The following is an 11054-nucleotide window of genomic DNA, read 5'->3' on the forward strand; positions in this document are numbered from 1 at the left end:
GCTTCTCCCTCTGACCCTCCCCCTCTCTCATGTGCTCTCTCTCTCTCTCTCTCATTCTCTCTCTCAAATAAATAAATAAAATCTTTAAAAGAAAAAAAATTAAAAAAAAAAAAGTTGGCTAGCTGCAGAAGAAAGAAAGGGATTTTTCCCAATTTTCTTTCCAGGGTAAGAAAATGGAATTAATAGATGAAATGATGGTATGTTCGAGATTTGGGGGCAGGGGGGGAATGTTGATAGGCATTTGTTAGATCTACTGAAGCATGGATCGGGGACAAAATCAGCACTACTAGCAAATGAAAAGCAAGGCAACTATTAACTTCAGGAAAAACAGTCATACGAGCAAGGAAACAATGTAAAATTCTTGACTTGCAAGTATGTCCCCATAGTTATTATAACAAATATTTATCTAGTCATAATAATGTAAGAAGTGACTATGCAGTTAGCCAAAATTTGAGCTTTATTTTTTTTTAAAGATTTTATTTATTTGACAGAGACACAGCAAGAGAAGGAACACAAGCAGGGGGAGTGGGAGAGGAAGAAGCAGGCTTCCCGCTGAGTAGGGAGCCCAATGTGGGGCTCGATCCCAGGACCCCGGGATCATGACCTTAGCTGAAGGCAGATGCTTAACAACTGAGTCACCCAGGCACCCCAAAATTTAAGTTTTAGATACATTGAGAAGATGGTATTTTAAGAGAGCCAAGTCCTCAATTACATACCCAAAGTCAGTAATAGAATTACTGTAATTGAAATGTGGGAAAGACAATCACTTTTCATGTCCTGCAGGTAATGTCTGCTCACCTGTACATCAGGCCTTCTGGCTACTTAATACATTTGCCATGGGCTGCTCACACACACCAGAAGGTATTAAAAGACAACACTAGCATCTGCCTCTTTTGGATCAAAGCTCACTTCACATTTTCTAGAGCTTATTCTCTTGGTTCTTATAGCCCTGAGTGTTCTTTGTCTGACTAACCGTAGAAATCTTGCAAGATGTTGCCTAACTTGAGTTTTTGGCTCTGGTCCTCTCTAGCTATTCTGATCGTGCCTGCTAAATCCTTGTGTGACACAGGGTCATAGTTAGCTAAGAGCAGTGTTTTTTATGAGATAAATGTGAACCTGTTTCAATTGGAAAACTTTCAAATCTCACTTTCTCCTCTTTGGATTTAACATGTTAATTTATGCTCTCTTTTCAGTCTCTCCAGTCATTATATGAGACTGCTCCCTGCACAGCAAAGGGACATGACACCTAATAAAAGAACTCTAATTATTAGTTAGAAGTGCACATTTACTTGTTAAGAAAATAATTCCCGAAATTTTTACATAATGATGAACATGGCTTTTTATTTTACTACTTATCCTAATAATAAGTGTGTACCTTTCTTTCTTCATTGATCTTCCTCATAGTTGAAGAGGCTTTATGTCTTTTCCTAAATGCAGGGGCTGAGAAAATAAGAACTCTAAAATGAAATTTTATCATTGTGCATGAGTAGTAGTCAATAGAATCAGCTGAGTTAACCATAATAAAGTCTTTTGTCTACTTTTTTTTTAAACTCAGAAGTGACTATAAATATGTGTTGTAAGTGCATGTTCAAATACATTTTACTTGGCTTAGAGGAAGTACATAAAAAAAGAAGAATCCTGCTGTGTTGCATTCAGCTGGCCATTTCAAGAAAATCTAACAAAAATCACAACTTCTACAGAATACAGTTTTCATTATAGACTAACTTTTTTCCAGATTTTTTCTTTAAAGATTTTATTTTTAAGTAGTCTCCACACCCAGCATGGGACTTAAACTTACGACACCAAGATCAGGAGTCATATGCTCCACCACCTGAACCAGCCAGGTGCCCCAAGATTTTATTTTATTTTATTTTTAAAGATTTTATTTATTTATTTGATAGAGAGACAGCAAGAGAGGGAACACAAGCAGGGGGAGTGGGAGAGGGAGAAGCAGGCTTCCCACCGAGCAGGGAGCCCGATGCGGGGCTCAATCCCAGGACCCTGGGACCATGACCTGAGCCAAAGGCAGACGCCTAATGACTGAGCCACCCAGGCGCCCCCCCAAGATTTTATTTTTAAGCAATCTCCACACCCAGTTTGTGGCTCGAACCCACCACCCCAAGATCAAGAGTCCCACGCTCCACTGACTAAGCCAGCCAGGCACCCCTTCATTACAGACTAATTTTAAGTGATCCTTTTATATTACATTCATTAGGACATTTTTAATCAGTTTATAAAAATACATATAACAACTTTTCACTTATACTTTATGATATCAGAAACAAAAAACGAACCAGAAGCTGTCATGGGTTAGATATCTTGTGCTTAAAACACATTTAAGGGGGCACCTGGGTGGCTCAGATGGTTGGGAATCTGCCTTCGGCTCAGGTCATGATCTCCAGGTCCTGGGATCAAGCCCCAAGTTGGGGTCTGCTTCTGCCTCTCCCTCTGCTCATGCTCTCTCTCTCTCTCTCTCTGTATCTTTCTGTTTCAGATGAATAAATAAAAGCTTTAAAATAAATAAATACATACATATATACTCATTTAAGGAAAAGATATCATGAAAAATAATTCCCAAGTGGATTTTGATCCAGTGGGTCTCCAGTCCACTGGCTTTTCTTTCCCTTTATTTCACATAGTAAGACCCCCTACTCTTGAAAATGCCCACTTCAAAAATTCCATCTAGTTGTCTCTGCTATCTTATATACAAAGCAGTAGAGGTTTTTATCACCCTTTTAATCACACCTCTAGCAGTAGAAAGAACTATTCGATCATCTCGTTCTACATATAAAAGTAGAAAAGCAAGGTAGTATGCCAGCTACCTCTTTCTCTTGAGGAGTTGGCACATTTTTTATAGAGGAATGGCTGTGGGTATCTATTTTTTTTTAATTTTTTATTGTTATGTTAATCACCATACATCATTAGTTTTTGATGTAGTGTTCCATGATTCATTGTTTGTGCATAACACCCAGTGCTCCACGCAGAACGTGCCCTCTTTAATTGTGGGTATCTATTTTATCATTTTCTAAGCTGATAAAATTCTAGATAAGGCACAGATGTCTCTCTCCAGGTACATAAGAGAATGTCAGCATTCATATCAATCCAGTGTACCATATCTTAGGACACTGAGGAGATTTGGTAGACTAACAACAGCACTTGCCAAAATGTTTGAGTAAAGCAGTAAAAGAACTGCCTTTACCTTTAGATATTGATATAGATCAAATCAAACCCTAGAAGACTACATCAGAAGCAGAATAAGAAGAAAACACCAAATACTCACTAAAAAACATAAGCTTAGAGGCTTATTTAATCTGAGGGTTTATGTGAGCACATCATTGTTACCTGTGTAATGTTATTCAGTGTGGGAATGAAATTGCTGAGAGTGGTAATCCCCATAGAAAGAAAACATAAGAGCAATTTGTTCAGTTTAAGACCTAAGAGGTCTTATTCCTAACTTATGACTTTAACGATAAAAATTATTTTTCCCTGTTTCAGAGAGGAACCTTAACCCCAAAGCAGCCTGCCTTAAGAGAAGGGAAGAAGAAAAAGTTTCTGCCGTATCGGCAGAGCCGCCAACCACACTGCCAGGAACCCATCCTGGGCTTAGTGAAACTACCAACCCTATGGGTCATATGTAAACATCAGCCAGGTAAGTGTGGGAATGAAAAGGAAGTGCAAGGAAATTACTTGATTCATCTTAAACTAAGCTAGAACCTTTGAACAGAATTCTCTGGTGGCAGTGGTCATGGTAAATGTCACAGGTAATTTGAAATCCCAAACAGTTTACCTTTCTGTTGTATAACCATACTTAGAGAGCCAATGTCCTTTAAAATCACATTACTATTCAAAGTGTGATAGTATCTTGTAATTTACAAAGAATTTGGGTTCTCCTGCTCTGGATCATCATGTATATGATCTCACATGAATACTACTCTGATCCAAGAAGAAAATAGTGCAATGACTAATCTGTCAAATAACTTTTGCTACCACTCATAGTCTTCATTCTCAACCAGTTTTCTCTTAACCATCTACCTCTTCTTGTCATGAAATCTTTATACACAAAAGAGTTACTGCTTGCTTCCATTTGGATCAGCTATGCATCTTCTCTCATAAGCATGTAAGCATATCAGTTATACCTTCTGGAATCTACTAATGAATGTAAAGGTATTACATCTGATAGAACCACAGTGCCCTTCTCTCTGGAATTTTACATGTTGAAAAACTGTTTTTATCTTTCCCTTATGGATTAAACACAATTCACTTCCTTAACGATTTTTTGTTTAACAGTGTGACAAGGGTAATATGAGGTTGTTGCCCAAGTAGTTAATGTGAATGATCTTTTTTCTTAAAGATAGACATTTACATGATCTATAACAACCTAAATTGTAGTTATTATTTAGGTGGCAGAAGTTAATATAGAATGTAATTAAATATTTTAACTAGCAGCATGGATTAGGAATACCTCTGGGAACTTCATTTTTTATAATCTGCCTGCAGCAGTGTGTAGTTCTTTTCCCAATTTCATCAGCATGTTAAAAGCAGTAAATAAAAGTGAATGAATGGGAGGTGTGGAGCACAAAAAAAAATATCAAGTGCAATTTCATTTGGTCAGCTTTGTAGCTATCTCATTCTGAGCTGAAAATCCGGAATTTGATATTTTGTAAACTACAAACATAACTCACCTTTTCCTGAAGAATTTGGTTCCTACCACCTCTGTATATATCATTCCTAAGATCAAACTAGACCAAAACTGAAGAGTTAATTTGGGAGGGACGCCTGGGTGGCTCACTCAGTTAAGCGGCTGCCTTCGGCTCAGGTCATGATCCGAGGGTCCTGGGATCAAGTCCCGCATCGGGCTCCTTGCTCAGCAGGGAGCCTGCTTCTCCCTCTGCCTGTAGCTCCCCCTGCTTGTACTCTCTCTCTCTCTCTAACAAATAAATTTTTAAAAATCTTTAAAAAAAAAAAAAGTTAATTTGGGGACAAACGGAAGAAGGGTTAATGTGACTAAGTGTCAGTTATACTTGTAACACTAGCACGCTGGAGAAAACTAACCCACCTCCCCCACAAAACAATACCCAGCAACCTAATAGATTATGCAGGTCAAAGAGACTTCAGGCAAGAGTTAGTTAACGTACAATTCCTTTAAAACTCATGCCACTGTTGCATATTTTGTGGAAAATATAGAATATCATGAAAAGATAATTTTGTTCAAAAATAGACTTTAATGTTTTAAAATAACATGCCATTGTTTTTCAATGTTTCTAAATTGGCAACTCATTTTAAAGAAGAGTGATGAGGTAACTTGTTATGCTCAGGTCCCAGGTAGCCACCGGGCTATGAAAAGAGCACTTCTTTTTTTTTTTTTTTCTCAAAGATTTTATTTGACAGAAACACAGCGAGAGAGGGAACACAAGCAGGGGGAGTGGGAGAGGGAGAAGCAGGCCTCCAGCCAAGCAGGGAGCCCGATGCGGGGCTCAATCCCAGAACCCCGGGACCATGACCCAAGCTGAAGGCAGACGCCTAACGACTGAGCCACCCAGGCGCCCCTGAAAAGAGCACTTGACATTGAGTTGTCACATTTGTCACAGAGCCTCTGTCTGTCTCTAGTACCCATTTCCTCTTACTCTCTTCCTGGTCTCTCTCCCTACCTCACCTCTCTCTCCCTCCCCTGTTTACTTCCTATTCTTTTACTGCTTCCATATCTAATACTGCTTTCATGTCTCTATCCTTATCTCAAGAATGAGGAAATTCCACCGCTTAAGTTAAAATTAAACCTGGGCATTCTCACCTATCAAAAAGAGATGAAGAATCCTTTAAAAAAAAAAAAAGAAAGTTTCAGGGTTATAAGAAATGTAGCAAATTTAGTTGGTTCCATAAAATTTTATAGGTTAAGTGTTTATTATCTTAACATATGTTTTAACGGTTGCTAATTTCAAAAGGTGGTTGTCTGGTTTCACCTTATAACCTTCAGTTCTTTATAGAACTGAATAACATTAAAAACCAGCAAAAGACTGGGCAGCAGGAAAATGACTGCTAGAACCAAAATGGCTGATAAATGATCACAGAATGACTGACTATAAAAGCACAGAATTTACCACCACATGATATAAGGCCAGGTAGCTTTGAGTATCTCGGTTATCCATTTCTAAGAGCATAACTCTTATAAAACAGTACTGTGGTTATTGTTAAATAAAGAAGTGAAAGGTATGATTCTTTGTAAAATTACTTTCATCAAAAGTGGCTAAAATGGAAAATTTCAGTGTTTACTACTAGGTAAATTGAGACTGTTAAGTGTATAAAATTTGTACTAATACCAGTAAAGTTTAATCATTCATTCATTCATTGAACAAACATTTACTGAGGACCTTCTGTGAACCAGGAACAGGAACCATTGTGAAAACAAATACCAGGGGCGCCTGGGTGGCTCAGTCGTTAAGCGTCTGCCTTGGGCCCAGGTCACGGTCCCAGGGTCCTGGGATCGAACCCCGCATCGGGCTCCCTGCTCACCGGGAAGCCTGCTTCTCCCTCTCCCACTCCCCCTGCTTGTGTTCCCTCTCTCGCTGTCTCTGTCAGATAAATAAATAAAATCTTAAAAAAAACAAAACAAATACCAAATGGTCCTGCCTTCAGAAACTTTCAGTTTAGAGGAGGTGTAAACTATTAAGACAATATGGTAGACTAGATGTATCAGTAGGTGAATGCTTTACCATCGTCTCTCCGTTGAAAAATGGATGAGTGGAACCTCAGAATTCAGGTATTGGCAACTTGAATGTTGCCAAAATAGAAGTTTGCATAATTGCCCCAGCTGTTGTATAATCCTGTATCTTTTGATTTCTATAATCACATGATCTCCTTTAAAAATCTTACACTATTTCAATTACACCTTAAAAGAAATTCTGAAGCTCTTTTATAAGTCATTTAGCAGACTGCTAATTTAGTATAAACCTGGGTATAAATGAGAAATATCAATATCAACTTGTTTTTTTTGGGGGAGGTATTTATTTTTAATGATGATGTCCTAACTGGTTCTGTTCTTTCCCTTGACTCTCCCTGCCACAGTTCCAGAGTTATCAGTAGGCTAGATAGAAGGTGACCTCTCCTCATAAGGACTTGGACAACTCAGATTATCTGAAGACACAAACCTGCTAGGAGGGAGAAGAAAAAACAAAACACTTGAAGCAAGAAACTCAAATGTAATCCTACGATCAAAGCAACTGGTCAACACTTCCATCAGAAGTGAAGATAGGAAGCTCATCAGATAGAACGTCAGCCCATGAAATGTTTGCAACATATCACTTTGTTGCAAGCAGTGTGTCGCTTCTGCACAATCAGAGACTGTCTCGATCTCTCCACTCATCGTGGAAGTTGCCTTGTGCCTAAACTGAATTGACAAATGCATTGTAACTACAAATTTTATTTATTGTTATGGAACTGTAAGGTCTACATATAAAGGGAAAAAGTTAATGTGGAAAGCTGATCTAAACTCAGCTGATGCCAGCATTCGTTAAAGCTGTTCACGTGCAGAACAAAGCAGTGACAACCATTGGCCCTTAGCATTCCCGGCATACCTATTAGTGTCTTAAAAAGGAAGGGAAAAGTCTTTTGTTTGCCCTCTCCTATCCTTTTGCCATATGAATAGTGTTTTCCATGAAATAGGAAAATATTACTTGGTATAGCATTTCTTTCGCTCTCATTTTTTCATTCATTTTTATTTTCTCTTTGTGGGTGTTATATTTGGTCTCTGAATCTGAATAGTTTATGGTCACAATCCAGAATCCTCATGTAGTCCTATGTGCTTTGCATATTTACCTTACAAAGATAAACAGAGACCATCTGTGACCATAGCCTAGCTAAGATTTTAAAGGGGAAATTTTGTCCCCTAGATTTTCCCCAAAATAAACATTGCTTTATTTCTAATAATAACCAAGACTTTTCAAGCTTCTAGATTTCATAGTAAAGCTTGTAATAGCAAGAGTGTAAATTACAAGGGAAGAATCTACTTCTTAGAAATTGCTTTGTTTTCCAAGCAGTAAGTACTACATATAGTACTTGTAAAGTGTTAGCTGTAAAGTAAGCACAAAAATGGATTTAAAATATAAAGAAGATTTCAGGCTGTGATTATGGTGACCATAACAAAACCCGGTAGTCACCAAGGCAGGTAGTGTGATAAATGAACACACCACTCTGAGGCTAATTACCAAATGGAATACAAGAGCAGTGGTCACCCGTGTTTCCTTATCGTCGCCTTTATTTCTCTGTCACTTGGATGGCTGGTCAATGGGGAGGAATTCAGTGGGTGATTTAATCAACCACAAACCATCTGCCCCCGTCCCAAGAAGATGAGCCAGATTAGCCGTAAACCAGTGCTTGTCAGTCCATCTTAGCACAGTACGTTAAGGCACCCCTCTGTTTCTAATCCTTAAGAGTTGTTTTTTAAGATATCATAATCACTTTGAACTTCCATGAAATCTGTCTTCCACCACAACAGCCCTGGGAGAGAAAAACATGCTAAACAAGGTTGTCTTGGCTTAATAATTCCTTATGGCCAGTATCAACAAAGGCAGTCAGCACACAGAAGAAAGGACCCAAATCACTCTGTAACTTTAAAGATTTCTGTTAATTTGAAAGAACAAAAACAATTAAGACAGGACTTCAGATCCTCCAATCAGGATGATTCCTAACGAATCTGTCTTTTGTGAACTTAGTGGACTTTTTGGTTACTTTAATTTGCATATATTCTCCAATTACATCAGACTCTATCTGTGGCCTTGTTCTTCATTTCAGTGTTAATCAGCTAAACAGAAGTTGTTGCTTATGATGTGTGAGTGAGCATACGCCACTGCCTGGCCTTTTTTTCTTCAGAGCTTGTTGTCTTTTTCGCTATATTAGACTTTGCAGTATGCCCAGAAGCTTTCCTTCATAAAATAGAAAGAAAAAACATTTGGCTTATTTTTCACTGTAGCTAGTCTTTTATACAATAATCTTGTAAGAAAATTTCTTGAATTCTAAATATTACTCTTTCTAGATTTTTGAAATCGAAAAGTTTTCAGTAAAAAGTTTCTTACTTTATTTTATTATATTAGGTAGTAAAAATGTAGGGTTATTTACCATAACCTGTTCATTAATATCAGAAATTTACAATAGCATTTTAAGACCATAGTAGGATTCTAGCATACCGTGTAGTACCTATGGAGTATTGTAAGAGCTAATTGTCCGAGATGAATTGCTTCTCATCTTGTTCTCCAGTTTCCATTGTTGGTTTATTGCCGATTTGTATCCTGTGTCAAATTCAAGGTATTATTGATAAACCTTTTCAACCAGCAGCAAGAAGTTCAAAATTTTTTCTGTCACTGTAACAGAAAACACAATATGTATATAACATTTATGTAGCAATAAATGTGCCATCTTTTTTTTTAACATAGTAAACTAGTGAGTTTTTTATATTCCTCTCTTAAAGAATAATGCATTTTGTTCTCTTCTCCATCTCATTCCTCCCACACTGCTTTTCTTTTTTCCTCCAGCTTTATAGAGATATAATTGACATTATACCATTGTGTAAGTTTAAGGTGGATGATATTATGATTTGAGATCTGTATATATTGCAAAATGACTACCATAGTAAGGTTAGTTAACATACCTAGCGCCTCACATAATTGCTTTTTTTTGTGTGTGGTGAGAATTTTTAAGGCTTACAGAGCTTTTCATAATCTGCATTATCTACATTATCTGGGAAGCCCATCAGGACAGAATCAGGCTTGTGGAACTAAGTTGGTAATCTACTCTGTAGTTGCCCTGGCTTGTGTATTTCTCCCCTTGCCCTCTCTACGGATAGTGGCCTTTTAGCCTTTTTCTGGAGGTTGACCAAACAGTGATTAGTAGTTAAAATCTGCTCTCTTGCAGATTAAGAGAAAAGCGAAGGATGGAAAAACACTCAAAGGAGGCTTTTCAAATTAACATTTTTCAAAATTCTTCATGTTTTATATCCCTTTTCTTACAAAAAGCCTCTGTCGTAAGTAAAGACTGGTATTATTTACTGTTTTCAAGTAGAAAATTCTATTTTCATCTAGATTTTCACACACAATGCCACCTACCCATCACCACCAAAAATATGCATAGAGACTATCCATGAGGACTTAATGCCAAGCAAGAACCTGAGACAAACTGTAGACAAACTTTTTTGGACAAACTTTCAGTAATGTAGGGCCTGTGTGTAAGAAACGCATGGTTGTGGGCGCCTGGGTGGCTCAGATGGTTGAGTGTCTGCCTTCGGCTCAGGTCGTAATCCCAGAGTTCTGGGATCGAGTCCCGCATCGGGCTCCCTGCTCCTTGGGAGCCTGCTTCTCCCTCTGCCTCTCTCTCTCTCTCTCTCTCCCCCGCCCATCTCTCATGAATAAATAAATAAAATCTTTAAAAAAAAAAACATAACAATAAAAAAATTAAAAAAAAAAACATGGTTGTGATCACACCCTCTTGGGATCCTGGCAAATTGCTTTTCTTGGTTAATTGTAAAGACCACTGTTCACAATGGAGGCCCAACAGATCATTTTACTAATTGTGGGATATGATGAAAGCAATTAAACATTGTACTTTGATTTCTTTTTATACAAAACAGTAAACTAAGTAAAAAGCTCTAAGAAGAAAATATAGAATGTTAGAGCTGAAATGACATCTAGACACCATCTCATCAACTACCTCATTAATAGATTATAAAAAAACTGAGGCCCAGAGAGGTTGTATGTCTCCAAGAGCACGTGATCAGTAAAAGATCAAGACATTTAAAACTTCGACAAAATCTCCCTGCCTTTATTTTCTCTCTATCGATATTTAGGCTGATTTTATTCAGTGGCTTTGTTTTTGCTTCCTCTACCACATTTTTTTCTCTTGTTTTTCCTCTCCTCTGGTTCCTATATTTTTTTCTTCTATGGAAACTCAAAATTTAAGTCACATCATGTGTACATGTGTGTGTACTGTTTGCGTGCGTCAAGATTAAAGAGTATTAGCTTTGGCATCAAACAGTCCTCAGTTCAAATCCAAGCTCATCTAATTAGCTCCAT

General features: G+C 37.7%; 1 protein-coding gene across 5 annotated transcripts in view; it reads left to right on the top strand.

The window, feature by feature from the left end:
* The window catches only part of TCF12 (transcription factor 12), a 373959-nt gene extending 364544 nt beyond the window's left edge, over positions 1-9415 (top strand). For all 5 annotated transcript variants that reach the window (XM_028100191.2, XM_028100192.2, XM_028100193.2 and 2 more), the window contains 2 exons: positions 3496-3649; positions 7060-9415. In XM_028100191.2, the coding sequence (XP_027955992.1) occupies positions 3496-3638 (143 nt within the window). In that variant the 3' untranslated portion in view covers positions 3639-3649; positions 7060-9415. The remainder of the gene's footprint in view (positions 1-3495; positions 3650-7059) is intronic.
* Positions 9416-11054: the final 1639 nt, after the last annotated feature.

Source organism: Eumetopias jubatus, unplaced genomic scaffold (assembly GCF_037043125.1).
Source record: "Eumetopias jubatus isolate StellerSeaLion01/CBP00866 unplaced genomic scaffold, mEumJub1_p1.0 scaffold_7, whole genome shotgun sequence".
Taxonomy (NCBI): Eukaryota; Metazoa; Chordata; class Mammalia; order Carnivora; family Otariidae; genus Eumetopias; species Eumetopias jubatus.